General features: G+C 39.8%; 1 protein-coding gene across 15 annotated transcripts in view; it reads left to right on the forward strand.

Moving 5' to 3' along the window:
• Window positions 1-15,970, forward strand: part of LOC122542710 (ryanodine receptor 1-like) — a 404,506-nt gene that overhangs the window by 216,102 nt on the left and 172,434 nt on the right. For all 15 annotated transcript variants that reach the window (XM_087983940.1, XM_087983944.1, XM_087983942.1 and 12 more), the window contains 8 exons: window positions 2,110-2,245; window positions 3,442-3,628; window positions 5,620-5,728; window positions 8,611-8,731; window positions 11,035-11,204; window positions 13,208-13,428; window positions 14,154-14,244; window positions 15,622-15,762. In XM_087983940.1, the coding sequence (XP_087840066.1) occupies window positions 2,110-2,245; window positions 3,442-3,628; window positions 5,620-5,728; window positions 8,611-8,731; window positions 11,035-11,204; window positions 13,208-13,428; window positions 14,154-14,244; window positions 15,622-15,762 (1,176 nt within the window). The remainder of the gene's footprint in view (window positions 1-2,109; window positions 2,246-3,441; window positions 3,629-5,619; window positions 5,729-8,610; window positions 8,732-11,034; window positions 11,205-13,207; window positions 13,429-14,153; window positions 14,245-15,621; window positions 15,763-15,970) is intronic.

Consider the following 15,970-nt stretch of genomic DNA (forward strand, 5'->3'; position numbering starts at 1 on the left):
TTTTGTTAAATCCTGGACATGACCGGCAGATAGTATGAAAAAAAGTGCATTGTGTTCCACCTGGCATCGGAAAACAATTTATTACATTAGATAATTTATTCTGTTTCGTCTTGAGTATATAAAGCTGTTCAAAACAGCTGGGAAAATCATGTTTCCATAATTTCTCAATATCCTCAACATACCTTGAGAATGCAGACTAAAAAGCAAAAACTAAGACACCCTCCCCCCACCCAAACAAAAATGTCATGGATTTTAGCATTATTTTTATAGATCGCATCGGGAATGTGATAAAGATTAATGGGCAAGACATTTGTTCTAACATATTAAACAAAAAGGAAATTACTTTTAAAATAATGTGTTTTGACTATTTACTTAATGTGAAACATTGAACAAAATGGACCAAGTATTCTCACTTACATTATTTTTTAAAAATTTACTCTTGCATACCTTATGAGTAGTGCTGGCAAAGCTAATATTTATTGCCATCCTTAATTACCCTTGGGCTGCATGGCTTACTCGGTCATTTCTCAGGGCAGTTAAGAGTCAATCACATTGCAAGGGGACTGGAGGCATATGAAGGCCAGACAAGGCAAGGTTTTCCTTACCTAAGCAGCATACGTGAACTGGAGGGTTCTCACAGATAATCATTGTCATCATTTTTTTGTAATATAATAATTTTTTGTAACATAACAATTTTATTGTCACAATTACTGAACCAATTTGCAATCTAAATTTGTTAATTAAATTGAAATTTGGCCAACTACTGTGGTAGCATTTGAACCTGTGTCACCAGATATTAGCCTAGGCCAATGACACGTATGGTCCAATGATATTGCAACTACACCATTGTCTCCCGCATAATTAAAGCTGGAGAGAATATTCATAATTTTATACTCAGCAATGATCAGAAAAATGCATTGAATTTCCAAAATTATTCCTTACTCAATGGGAGTGTAAAGATGCGAAATTTCATTCTATTATAAACAACTAAAGGCTCGAGGTGCACTGAGGATCTGACAGGGAATTGAGTTTTTTCTGTAGGAGTTGAATACAGTAAAAATAATTAAATATATCTAAAGGAAGGGTTGAGTGCATGCAAACACATTGCTTAGGTTTGAGATACTCAGCATCTGTGGAAAGAGAAACAGAGTTAATGTTTTGGGACCAATTTAGGTCTGAAGAAAATACTGCCAGATCTGTTTAGTACTTCAGACTTTTTTTTAATGCCTGAATTCCAGCATCATAGTACTTTGCTTCTATTTGTAGATGAATGTGTAAAAGTAACAAAATAAAACTGGAAAATGAGTCGTAAACTGAAATGTTACACAATCAAGCATTTGACAGTTTGTAATTTTTACATTGAAAATTGCATACTATGCAATATAAACAGCAAAACTGATATATTGGCAATGTCACCATTAGGTAGCGCAATGATTCTGCATGTGCAGAAACACAGTGGTGCAGTGCTACATCACAGCAAAATGGAGGAACTGGATCTGCCTGCCATGAAGATAGTGCTGTCCATGAAATCACAGTGTAGGGCAACCAAGGTCACTCAGTTATACCTGCATTTGTAGCAGACACACAAATTAAAATTCATGTGTTGCCCCATGAGGTCACAATGCAGTCTTTTCTCAAGTGTGGTTTTCCATGTATTTTCTTAAACTCTTTAGAACCAATGATATCTTGGAGCGTACACTCCCATTTTTAATGCGTGTAAGCTTTCAAAAGACAAAAGCTTTGATACATTGCTGCAACAACAGGCTAGAGTTGATTGCCGCAAATATGTAAGTTTGATGTTGCAAGTCACATATTTTCAGTACTAAATGGAAATGTAATCATGCTGGGGCATTTGAACATCACTCTTTTCTGAACTGGTCCAATCACATGTGGGTACTGAGGTTATCTGGGTGCACTCAGACGCATACTGGCAACTGATATACAGTCATAGCTAGCTGATATCATGAGGACCATCTGGATGTGTGTGTGTTCTGTGTCATCTTTGGCATCGCAAGCACAAACTCCACTTTAAATGACGTCCTGTTTTCTTTAGCATAGTAATTTTTAAAAGTCATTCTCTTGGCTTTTGTCATTTATTTCCAATTTTAGGTGGTGACATACCTGGCAGGATGTGGACTGCAAAGCTGCCCAATGCTTCTGGCAAAAGGATATCCAGATATTGGATGGAACCCTGTTGGAGGAGAGCGTTATCTGGACTTTTTGCGGTTTGCTGTATTCGTTAATGGTAAATAGACCAATTTAGCAAACATCAGTAAAAGATAATTAAATGCCCATTTCAATATATTTCTAGAGTCAGGGATCATATATAATACACTGAATTTCACAATGTTGGCACAAGCACAGATTGTATAGATATATGGGTGCGATCAAGTTATTGAAGTTGTCAACCTAGAATGATTAAGTCATCAATTGGAGAACTGGGACTTTTCACCCTGGAGCAGAGGAGCCTAAAAGGAGATTTGACAGAAGTTTTTAAAATGATGAGGTGTTGGACAGAGTAGACGGGCAGAAGCTGTTCTTACTCACAAAAAGATTAAGACCAAGAGGGCTGAGTTTGAAAATGGTTTGCAAAAAAAAAAATGTGATGTGTGAGAAATCTTTCTCATGTAGCTAGTAGTTTTAATCTGGAATGCACTGCTGAGAGATGTGATGAAGGAAAGTTCAATTGAGGCATTCAAGAAAGCATTAAATGTTTCTATTCAAATAATCAATGTGTAGGAATACAGGGAAAAGGTAGGATAGAATAGAAAGAATCCCTACAGCATGTCAATAGGCCCTTCGGCCCAACAAGTTCACATCGACCCTCCAAAGAGTAACCTACCCAGACTCATTCCCCTACATTTAACCCCTGACTAATGCACCGAACCTACACCTCCCTGAACACTGTAGACAATTTAGCATGGCCAATTCACCTAACCTGCACATCTTTGGATAGTGGGAGGAAACCCGATCACCTGGAGAAAACCCACACATACACAGGGAGAACGTGCAAACTCCACACAGACAGTTACCCGTGGCTGGAATCAAAGCTGGGTCCCTGGTGCTGTGAGGCAGCAGTGTTAACCACTGAACCACCATGCCACCCCAGAGATTGACACCAGGTCATAATGCTAACTCAGCAGGAATAGTTCTCCTATCAACTCTTTCTGAACCCCTCATTATTGTGACATAGCTCTATCTGAACTGTATTAATTATAATCTATAGGAATACTATCTATCACAAAGAAAAAAACAGTAGAAAATGTGACTACAATTAATGAGAAATATTTCATGATTCAAAAAGAAATCTTTCCAGTAGTGAAGTGCAATACTTCTAGATATTTTTAAGGCAAAGTGATTGAAAAGGTTGAATTAGATACTTCTTTCTTTCGTAGTAGTAGCCACCCACCTGCCTGTACAATGTTTTCTGTATGATTGCAGGAGAAAGTGTAGAAGAAAACGCCAATGTTGTTGTGCGTTTATTGATCCGTCGCCCTGAATGCTTTGGACCAGCCCTCAGGGGTGAAGGTGGGAGTGGCTTGCTAGGAGCCATTGAGGATGCCATCAAGATTTCTGAGGATCCTGCCCGTGATGGACCAACAGTCAAGAAAGATCGTAGACGGGAATTGTAAGGAAATAAATTAAGTACAATCAATATGATATAAATGTTATTTCTGTCTCTTGCAAGACTTCCAAGTCTAAAAATCTTTGTGGCCAAAAATTTGGAAGCCTAATTTCTGCATGAAATTAGAGCAGGAGTAGGGAATTTGTCCCCTCAAGCTTCTCTGACATTCATATTTGCGATGTAATGTGCAAGAAAGTTTTCTCACGTAGCTAGTAGTTTTATTCTGGAACGTAGTCCTCTCACTGGCAATTATCTGAGGCCAAACCAAACCCATTCACTGCCTCAGTGTTGTCTTTGACCCTATAATTTGATTGAGTGATAGAAGATTAAAACTGGGGAAAAGCTGTTCCCATGAGCTGATGTTACAGGAATTATGGGGAAACAGATTTATGATATTCGACAAGGATTTCAGGGGGATATGAGGGAGAACGTTTTAACACAGTGAGTGGTAATGACCTGGAAATCATTGCCGGTGAACATTGAGATGATAAATGATTTCATAAATTAGAAGGGCAGTTGAGGAAACGTAATTAGATGGCTACAGGGATTGATTAGTGGAGTGGCATTGACTGGATCATTCCATGGATGGCCAGCATAAGACTATAGTAGGCTGAATGGGCTACTTCTGTGTCATAAAGGACTATGTCATCTATCTGCAGCTCTGTGTTTTCCTATTTAGATCAAGCAGACCAATTGCTTGTTAACACAATAGTGATTGCCTACAATCACTAGTGATTTGTGAGCAGCACGGTGGCACAGTGGTTAGCACTGTTGCCTCACAGCGCCAGAGACCCGGGTTCAATTCCCACCTCAGGCGACTGACTGTGTGGAGTTTGCACGTTCTCCCCGTGTCTGCATGGGTTTCCTCCGGGTGCTCCGGTTTCCTCCCACAGTCCAAAGATGTGCAGGTCAGGTGAATTGGCCATGCTAAATTGCCCGTAGTGTTAGGTATAGGGGTAAATGTAGGGGTATGAGTGGGTTGCGCTTCGGCGGGTCGGTGTGGACTTGTTGGGCCGAAGGGCCTGTTTCCACACTGTAACGTAATCTAATCTAATCTAATCTAATCTAATCTAAAATCTACATGGAACATATTGTGCAATTGAAAGGCAACCTGAAATTTGGGTTGTGTCCTCTGTTGCTGTTGCCCTCCCCATCTCTGGTCTGTTTCTTTCCTGAGAAATGCCTAACATTTGTTGCCCATCCCTAATTGCCTTTGTCAGCAGTTCAAGGTCAACCACATTGCTTTGTTTGTAGTCACATGTATGTCAGATCAATAAAGGATGGCAGATTTCCTTCCATAGTGGGTTTTTTTTTAGATGATAACCAATGGCAGTTTCATGATCACCATTACTGGCAGAAGCTTTCAATTCCAGAAGCTTCTGGATTACTCATTCCCACCACTATCATCTTCCCTTCATGGCTTTGAGCACATGCAAGTGGGAACAGAATCTGGAAGTGTTTGGAGATATGTTCGTTGCAGTGTCATTCAGAGTGTAATTGACCTATTAGATGTTAGTGCAGATTAAAATAATTTGCTAACATCGGTTTTACACTACTGTTCAAGTCTAATTTCACTTGCATTATATTCACTTCAGCCAGATATTTGATGAGATTTGGTTTTTTAAAAAGAAGCTATTGTCATTTCACATCAAACACAATTTATCCTCAACAATCAGTCTGATTGTGAAACAAGGAAATGTTTGGAAGGATATGTGCCGGGTGTTGGCAGGTGGGACTAGATTGGGTTGGGATATCTGGTCGGCATGGACGGGTTGAACCAAAGGGTCTGTTTCCGTGCTGTACATCTCTCTGACTCTATGACTATAATCCAACAAAAAGTGATGATAATGTTGACAATCCTATCTGAGTCAGGCTGAGCAAAATGGCTGTGATATCAACTTTGTAATAGAGTAAATCCTATAGGTGAGCAAAGAAAAACTTGTGTAACTAAATAATGTTATTGTTGACCATGAATTTTTTAAAATCTCTTGTAGGTTTAGTGAAGAAGTCCATGAAGAAAATCGTGTCCATCTGGGTAATGCCATCATGTCTTTCTACTCCGCACTGATTGATCTGTTGGGCCGGTGTGCTCCAGAGATGCATGTAAGTGATCACCCAATGCAGATGAATGAACCAACTGCTGATTTTTAAGTTGGACCACACTTCTGAACATGTTGTGATCAGTATGTTCCAAATCTTTTTAATGAAAATTTTGAAAACGTCTGTCAAAGTTAAAAGTGACAGTTTACTTTGAAAAATATCTTATTATAACATGCAGGTTGCTGAGCAATATTGATGTGGTGGATGTGGCAAAGTTGTCTCCCCTTCTGGAGGGGATTAAGAGGCACAGTTTAAAAATAAGGAGTTCCACATTTAAGACCAAGTTGAGGTGAATGTTTGTTTTTGTTTCTCTCAGCGGGTTATTTGTGAAATTCTCTTCTCCAGGAGCAGTGGAGGCTGGATCATTGTATATTCAAGGCTGAGTTAAATGAAATCACTGTATGGACAGTCAACTAAATTATTGCTAATACTATGTAATTCATTATCTAGATCAACACTAATGTATCCCTGAATGCGTCTGTGCGACTGCAGAGTACAAGTTTGGTGAAGCAAAGACAGCCTCCCCGCCAAATACCAACCTCTACTCATAAACTCTCCATAACCCCTCATTCCCAATATACCACCCTTTTCCCATATCACCATCCTGCCATGACTTCTCAAACCCCTATACCAACTTGTGGCCTTGTACATGGTACTCTGGCCCTTTATAATCCCTGTGCCAACTTAATGCAAAATCTTGCTCCCATACTTTCCTCTCTTTCATGCCACCCCTGTCCCTACCCTGTATCAGTTTGCCCCGTCTCCACCATGGACAAACCTCCGCCCATGCTGGCACAATTGTTGTCTGTTGATGTCATGGCTACTTAAAAAAGAAACTCATTCATTTAAAACAACTTAAATCCACTGAAATCCTGTCAGCTAATCTCTTATGAAAGCAAATGTTTCTATTGTAAGTTCTTTGACAGTTTTGATATCCTCTATGCACCTTTTTAGCCCATTCTTCTGTCGCTTTGCAATCCAAACAGCTGCTTGATTCTCCTCCCCGCTCCACCTGGGACCATATCTACAGGGGCCCCTTACCTCTCAAAAATAAATTCACAGAGACAGATGTGCTCTGTGGCCTCTGGATTAAAGATAATGTGGAAAGCAAAATGTGATTCAAATACAGGAAGCTTGCTCTTTAAGTGGTCTGCTGCTTCTGGAACATGTGACATCTACAAATCCAACATCTAAGAAAATCAGAATCAATATATGTGGAGGCAAGACCTCTGATTCACATGGATTTTTTGTTACATCTCAGAGGCTCTACATTCCAATGAAAATATAGGCTTAAGTGACAATAAAATGTTTGACATATAGCAACTCATCATTTTTCATAAAACTCAAAATTTCTGCTAATACGAGAGAGCAGTAGTGCCTTTCCACACATGTTTTAAAGTTGCATATCTTCATGCAAGCAGCTATTATCCATTTTGGGATGTTACTCTTTTACCAAAGAAAACAAGCTGCTTTTTCTCCTTTAAACGACACATTGAGATGAAGGAGCCAAACAGTAGACATTGCACTTGTACTATCTTGGTAAATTTGAGACACATAAAATGGTGAAAGAGTAAATGCTGATATTCATATTAGTTCAACTATGCTGTTGACTTATTGACAAATATTTAAATTAACATATAGTTTTTTTTAATTTTTGGCTAATGTTACACCCAGTCCCTGGATGAAGTTCCCTAAGTTCTTCCAGTTCCAAACGTGATGCCCTAAACTGTTATTCCCCTGGGTGAGAAGGAATCAACTAGCACCTCTTTATTCACCTGCACTTTCGGTTAATCACAACTAGATTAATTAAAAAGGATTCCTTTTGTGGTGGACGCCTTTCTCCCAAACCACATGACCTTATGTTCTGAAAGGACTTAATTTAACCAGGCTTTCTTAAGTTAATAACATAATACCATCAGATTAGAAATGACAGGAAAGTCCCAAAAATATTTTTTTTTAAATATCAATCTCATGATTCGGTAAGTAGTAGATAATGGAACATTATGGCTGTTATGTTGAGTGGCAGTGGTAGAACTGATGCATTGAGTAGTTCATTTTGAGATTCTTGGCTTTTCAGGTTGTGTGGACTTTTTTTATTTCCTTTCAGTTGTGGCTGGCTTACAGCACTCATGATGAGAAAAAGTACCTTTTCCTTCATAAGTGCAGTGAAGGGGTGCTATCTTCAAGTTTTAACCCTCATAGGATACTAATGCACACCCTAACATGCAGAGGCCAGTGGTTGCAGTTGATTTTTAATCCCTGGTTTTGTATGTACCTGGAAAGGTAAAATGTAAACATATCTTTCAATTCATATCCACAGAGTGCAATATAATACGCTGAACATGTTTTGCTGCTGAGGGGAGGTAATCAGATTGCTTTTCAACTCTGCCCTTTGGAGTCTTGCTTTTTGAAGCAAGGTGTGACATTCCAGAGGTTTACACAGGCAATCTTTTGGCATTGGGTGGGTTCCATTCTTGGAAGTTATGTTATCTTGCAGTCTTTGTTTTTTTAAAACAAGCTTATGTGTTAAAGCAAAAGTTCAATCTGACCACAAATATTTCAAAGTTGTCATGATACAAGATGATATCAAATATTGCTCATTAGATAACATTGTAAAGACGGTATTTTTCAAAGAATGAGTAAAATCAACATTTAGTTCAAATAAATAACTGATTTCATACATGCTCATACATGCTGGCTTCTTGTGAAGTGTTGCTTTATATAGCAAACCAGTTCATACAACTTGGTGAGAGACAAAAGGACATCAAGTCCCGAAGAAGGGTTAATACCCGAAGCATTGACTTCTCCACCTCCTGACGCTGTGTTCTTCCAGTCTCCTGTTTGTCCAGTTTGTACTACTATTGTTTATCTTATTTTTGCAACAGCTGATCCAGGCTGGAAAAGGTGAAGCATTGCGAATTCGGGCAATCCTGCGATCCCTGGTTCCTATTGAAGATTTGGTTGGCGTTATCAGTTTGCCTCTACAGATACCTGCTTTTGGAAAAGGTAAAGTTACGTAGCCAACACTGGTGCTAATCAAAATGTTAGCTTTGATCTGGATTGCAAGCCCGAATCCTATTGTAGCAGAGTGGGTGGTAGATATGTTTGGTACAATTGGCAAACTGCAGTGCTCGAGGCAGATTTTTGACCTGATAATATTTTTGTTTTATTCTTTAGACAGCTAAACAAAAAATTTCAATAAAACTGCCTCTGATAAAGGAAGTAATGTGCTATAGCATCACTACCCTGTTAGTTGTGAAAGGAAGTAAATAATTAGCTGATGTCCACAAAGGACTTGAATGTTTTTGGGAAGAATCTTGTTAGGCCATGAGTTTTGTGGGCATAATTGTGCAAGAAGTCCAGTGAGTGTGACTTTGCCATTGAGAGCCATTTGCTGTATCTTTTATGCATTTGACAAGCAGAGAGGTGAGTTTCTTGCAAGGCAACAGCGAATTGCCAATTAAAGGGATTGTTAAACACTTCATTAATGTTTAGCTTCCTATCTGACCTAGTACACCAAACAAGTTAGATGTAAAGAATTTTCAATGTGGAAATTCAACTTAGTCCAAAAGACCTTGGTGTTCAATGCCAGGTACCAACATTTCCAAACATGCTTCATGGGCACCAGCTACATGCACCTCACATCCAGAGATGTTGGCGTCCGGTACCTGCTATCCTGTAATAACCCTCATGCCACATCTTTACTTGACTTACAACAGTTTTTTACACTTCACTGCTGCAGTTTGGGCCACAACAGCAACTATCATTGTAATGGTGCAGCAAGGACACCGTGTCTAAGGACATTCTCGCTGATCACAGGCTGGACTGGGCTACACCCTGTTTGCTTGCTATCTTTGTACTCAATATTGCCTTTTTGCATTTTGCCCCCTCAGCTAGAGATACCATGCCCACAGTTGTGCTGTATATCTGTGCCAATTGGCGTAAGAAGCTGGTCATGGTTGTCAGGAGTCCTCAGTCAATTCAAAGGAGGTAACTTTTAGTCCCAAGTTCCCAGCACAGCAAATTAAGGGCAGCACACAATACAAGTACAGAGTCTTTGATGTGAGTTAGCTATTTGGGCCACTCAGGAGTCAGGGTGCTCCCCACAGAGGGGATGAGGAGCTGCATTTCAGGCAGTCCATCAGCATTGCTGACTTTTTCAGTTCTGTTCTGTGCTGCTTTCCTCCTGAACTGAGAGAGAGGAAGTTAGTAAGGAAGTGAATGAGAGGGAGGAAGTTAGTAAGGAAGTGAGTGAGAGGGAGGACGTTGTAAGGAAGTGAATGAGAGGGAGGAAGTTAGTAAGGAAGTGAATGAGAGGGAGAGTTAGGAAGAAAGTGAATGAGAGGGAGGAAGTTAGGAAAGAAGTGAATGAGAGGGAGGAAGTTAGGAAGTGAAAGTGGGTGGCATAGTCGGTACTTGTGGTGCAGGTGAGGAGATCTCCCAGGCGAGTGAGTAGACAGCACAAATGGCTTGCAGGATTAATTGTGTCAGGGGTTGGAGTCGGTGAAAGTAAGCAAGGGAAGGTGTTGCAGGTGAGAGCGACACTACACTGAGAAATTCCAGCAGAGATGAAGATGACTGACTTCCACCAACTGCACCCATTGTCTTTTGGAAATGTACAACAATGATGAAACCATATAAACTGAAGAAATGAACCAACAGCCAACAGGTTATGCTGTAAACTGAAAGGTCTCTAAGCTCAAGGCAGTTAGTCATCCTTGAAAGGCATCTTGTCGCATGCTGCCTCTTCTACAGAGAAGCCTCCAGATTTTTTTTTGTGAATAGTCCAGTCATTATTCTGGTTGTTCAGTCACCCTCGATGGATAAAGTTGTGGATTCCAGATCGTTCTCGGAGAAATGGTCTGCAAGGATAAGCCCGAAGTAATTCCTTTTGGTATGATACCACTCACTTCCCCGCCATCTCCACATCCTTCGCACCATAGTGTTTACGGCTATCTTAAAAAACAAACTCTTTTACAAACTTGCATTCTTTTGACCAAACACAATAACACCAGTAGAGCTGAGTTGCTTATCCTAGAGACTGAAGCAATTTTACTTGATTCGAGTTTTTGTCAGAATGTAACATACGATTTTTCTTTTTGTCTCCGTATACAAACTGAAATACTTTTTTTAAAAAATGTATTCATTTGTGGGATGTGGGTATCGCTGGCTGGCCAGCATCTATTGTTTGTCCCTAGTTGCCCTTACGAAATTATTATGAAAAAGATGTAATGCAAAATTACTTTTTGTTGTCATACTGAAACTCTGTTCTTGATTATTCACTTCTTTGTATTGTTTGTGATTTCCAGATGGGAACCTTGTTGAACCTAAAATGTCAGCCAGCTTTGTTCCTGACCATAAGGCTCCCATGGTGCTGTTCCTGGATCGAGTCTACGGGATAGAAAATCAGGATTTTCTCCTTCATGTACTGGAGGTTGGCTTCTTACCTGATATGAGAGCTGCTGCATCCTTGGATACCGTAAGTAGTGTAATTTTAAAAGCTTATTTTCAAGAAAGTTCACTCAAAATTATCCTCAAGTCAAATTGCAGTTCCAAGCGAATGTTTATCATACAACTTATTTTCATGTTGGAACAAAAATTTATCAGCACTTTCACTGGTGCAAATCCACATGAAAAGTTTACTACAGGTAAATAAGATGGTGGGTGGCTTGTTGGAAGTCACTATACGTGAAATCAAAGCAAAAATTGTGGTTGCTGAAATATAAACAGCAAGTGCTAGAGAAACTCAAGATCTGACAGTGTTTGTGGAGAGAGAAATAGTTAAATTGGACTCAAAACATTATTTCTATTTGTCTCTCCAAAGATGCAGCCAGACCTGTTGCAATCCTGGAGCACTTGCTGTTTTTTATCAGAATTGAATGGTACAGTTGTTCCTGAAGGTTCTTCATAGAATTATGTAACCAGTGAATTATTGAGATCTGGAACTGTGATGATTTCTGGGGTAATCAGACTGAGCTTCCTGATAGTAGAATCTTTTGAAGCTTTTTCTTTGTGTCTCTTGCCTTCCAATGTCCATGTGGCCTTCATTTAGTTGGGAAAGTAGAGTGATCTTGGCCATAAATCTGCCACAATTTAGTACTAGTTCACAACAGCATCTGTAGTGCCCGGAACTGATGAGTACCTCCTCTAGATGGTTTCCAGAGATGTCCCGGTGTAAGATTTCATGCCTAGTTTCTCAGATAGGCAAAAAGAGCTTGTACTACTTTGAGCACCAACATATGATTTGACAGAAGCAAATAAAAGAATGAAAGAGATTGCAGACTTATTGATAGAGCATTTCAATTTGCCAGATCAGAGAGAAATAGGAATTGTGCTTTTAAATTGCCCAGCAATTGGCTAGTTGGCTGTTCTTCTTTTCCAAGAGAACAGTGAACTTCCAGAATGTGTTCTGTGTGCGTGCTGACTCACTGCAAGCCTTCAAAAGAGGACCTGACCAGTTCTTAGCTGGGGCAGAGTTCTAATCCCATAAAAGTTACTGCATAGACTCATGTGAAAGACAAGATTTTGAGAACAGCTTTTTCTGAAAAGCAAAGGGTCAGCTTTTTGATACAAGTATTCCTTTTGTGGTAAAATAAAGCAAAGAGCTGAGATGCTGGAGGTCTGAAACAAAAACAGAAATTACTTGCAATACTCAGCAGGTCAAGTAGCATCTGTGGGAAGAAAATAGAATTAAGTTTCAAGTCTGGCGATTCTTCATCAGAAAATCCTTTTGAAGGGTTGAACTCCATTCCTGGTTTTTGAAACTGCTGATCTCCTGATATTGACACTGACATTGATTGATGGCCGTGATGGAATTCAGCAGCGACCAGCTGTCTCAAATTTACCTACCAATTTTTCTGATATTTAAATGATAAAACAATCCTAATAAAGCTGCACTAAACTGTTGCCACCAACCTTGCTCCCAAAGCCAACATTTGGTATAAGGAAAATGAAGGATTTACTGGCCAAAATTGAGGGATGGCTTATGTATAGGAAACTAAAGAATTTTGGGCCAAATGTTGGAAGTTGAATCCTACACAGGATCATCTATTACTCGAGTATATAAGGTAAGTAATTTGACAGTTAAAGCATCAAAGTTAGAACAGTAAGTGTCATCTCCTTGGACTGAATTCAGCTGCCTCTGGAAGTAACAGGCATTTTCTGGGTTTTTTTGTTTCTCTTTACACCTAGACTTTTTTTTCTGCTGCTCATAGCCCTCCGAGGATCGTACATGCTGATGCTGAGTAGGAACTTCCAAGTATCATGAGGCTCGGAGGACATGGTTGACTAACTGGGTCTTTCTTTTTCCATCTTTTTGGTCTGATTATATGTTTCAGTCAGATTTCAGTTGACATTTACATTTTGGGTTGTGAATCATGTTAATCAGCCAACCATTCACAATTGTCATGATCCCGCTATACACAGTAAGGAGTCTGATTACTATGCAATATATATGATGCGTTTCTCCAACTGTCTTCCCAGGTTGCTTTCAGTACCACTGAGATGGCACTCGCTTTGAACCGCTACCTTTGTACTGCAGTCCTTCCTCTGATAACTAAATGTGCACCACTGTTTGCTGGAACGGAACATCGAGCCATTATGATTGATTCTATGCTGCACACCATTTACCGACTGTCCAGGGGCCGTTCCCTAACAAAGGCACAAAGAGATGTGATTGAAGCATGCCTCATGGCATTGTGCAGGTAAGCGTGCCATTGTGAAATCTGTATAAAAACAATAAACGGGTAGAGTTTCAACTTTGGCCACAGTTGGGGATCCAGATGTAAATTGCACTCAAAACTGAATCATTCTTTTTCCCTCCAGTTTCTATTCAAACTCCTTTGCAGGTAGACAAATATAAAATCTACCGTGAGCCAGTGAAATTTCTTCCCACCATCTTGGTGAATTACCACTGTATTTCCCGGCAGGACACCAGTGAATATATTCAGTGCTTTGGAGAACTGGTTCAACAAAATTGTGTGCTTCACTGATTTGTAGGGGAACTTCTAAATTCTAGCAGCTAGCACAGATCACAATGACCAAGTGTTTGACTCTTCTGATTTTTTTTTAATAGAAATATCTATCCAGAATTTGGGTGGCACAATGGCTCAGTGGTTAGCACTGCTGTCTCACAGGGACCTGGGTTCGATTCCTGCCTCGGGTCTGTGTGGAGTTTGCACGCTCTACCCATGTCTGCATAGGTTTCCTCCCACAATCAAAAGATGTGCATGTTAGGTGAATTAGCCATGCTAAATTGCCCATAGCATTAGGTGTATTAGTCTGGGTAAATGCAGGGGAATGGGTCTGGATGGGTTACTCTTCGGAAGGTCGGTGTGGACTTGTTGGGCCGAAGGGCCTGTTTCCACACAGTAGGGAATCTAATCTAATCTAATCAGTTAAATTTGACAGTTTTTTCCTGTTGTTACAGCTACCTCAGGCCATCAATGCTACAACACTTACTTCGTCGACTGGTGTTTGATGTACCGATATTAAATGAATATGCCAGGATGCCATTAAAGGTTAGTTTGTGCTTGTGCATTCTCTCTGTTTTTATTGAATATGCTTGTGGAGATGTGTTGACAAATTCATGACTTGATTTGTTAAAATATAATTTAAAATTTGGTTTAATAAAAATGACTTCCTTTGTTGAGTAATACTGATAAGCCCTTAAAAGTTCTGTCTATGCACAGATTTGCTTGGTTTGTTATTTATGTGCCAGGTAAGAGGGAATGCAGATTTTGTAGCACATGTTTAGTATCTAATGATAACTTTATGGTTTTGTGCTCCTGGTAGGGAGCCTTATCTGCAAGGCGAACCTGTCGAAATTTCAGGCATTGTTTTGCTTGATTTACCAACCATTAGTTTCTGTAAAAGCATAAACAGCAAGGTTCCCTACATCAAAACACAAAGCCAGATAACTAATTATCTGTTATATGAAAACAGGCTCCTGCAATAATTTACATTTTTAAAAGCTGAGTAGGTATCACTTGCATGGAAAATAGCCCCATGCATGATGTGCAATTTTGTTTCCTCTCCAAAGACACTACAAATATGTAGGGAAGCAGAATTGGAATGAGACATTGCTAACTACCAGTAAAATACTTACGTTTTAATTAATCTTCTTATGAAAAAAAAGTATTGTGAAATAGCTTTCTGATCTTTCTTGAACACTGGGTTCTCATAACTGTCGAGATTGGCTTATGATCTCAAGCAGTGATTCTCAAATTGGAACCCATGAATCCCTGGAGGCCTGCAGACACCTTCCAAGGCGTCTGCAATGTAGGGACGGCCTTACAGGTTGGCAACCATCCAGGTGCTGTAATCAAAAGTAAGTAAGTCAATAGCAGCTGGAGATGTACTCTGCCACTTAGGCTCCTGCCATTTCCTTCTCCTTTAGGGATCTCTTTTTGCTCCTGTTCCTGACATCAGGTTTCCACTCCACCACCTCCGGTGCTCTCTGCCACTCCTCCTCTCTGTGGGCTTCTGCTTTATCTGTCCTGTGCTCTCTCCATGCCCCTGTAATGTTTATTGTGCTTCACAGGCCACCTTCTAACCCTGCACTCTTAGCATTTTCTGCATCTGTTCCAGTTACTTGCTCCCATTGTGTACATGCCAAGGATAGATTGACTATGCAGTGAGAAGGAGATACACCCTCCTTCGCGTCTCACTGTTATCTTTAAGAGCTTTATTAAACATACTTTACGCAAGATATTTATTACAGTGTATTAAAATTTTGCCGGCAGTCTATGATTGCTCATGTGTAAAGAGATCCTTCAAATGAAAATTTAAACAGCTATTGTATGTTCAACTGTAACTTATTACCACTACCTACAATTAATGGCAGTTGTCTCTTCATTTTGCTAAGTAAAGGCTATCTTGTGTTTATCCCACTCTAGTTGCTAACAAATCATTATGACAGATGTTGGAAATACTACTGTCTTCCATCCGGATGGGCAAATTATGGAGTGACATCTGAGGAAGAACTCCACCTAACTCGTAAACTCTTCTGGGGAATCTTTGAGTCAGTGTCACAGAAGGTATACTGGGAAGGGCTGATACATGGCAAAATCATAATATTAAAGGTTGAAATGTTCATAGATATTTATTTAAACCAAGGTAAAAATGTTTGTACATCAGGATGAAGTATGCAGTGTGGAGCAAACCTATGTAGATGAGCAAAACGCTCTGTTCCTCAGGTTTCAATTTGAATGCCAAAACCTCAATCATTGTTTCAGTTGGAATCAG

Source organism: Chiloscyllium plagiosum, unplaced genomic scaffold (genome assembly GCF_037043375.1).
Source record: "Chiloscyllium plagiosum isolate Xiang-an unplaced genomic scaffold, Cpla_swu_hap1 HiC_scaffold_47, whole genome shotgun sequence".
NCBI lineage: Eukaryota > Metazoa > Chordata > Chondrichthyes > Orectolobiformes > Hemiscylliidae > Chiloscyllium > Chiloscyllium plagiosum.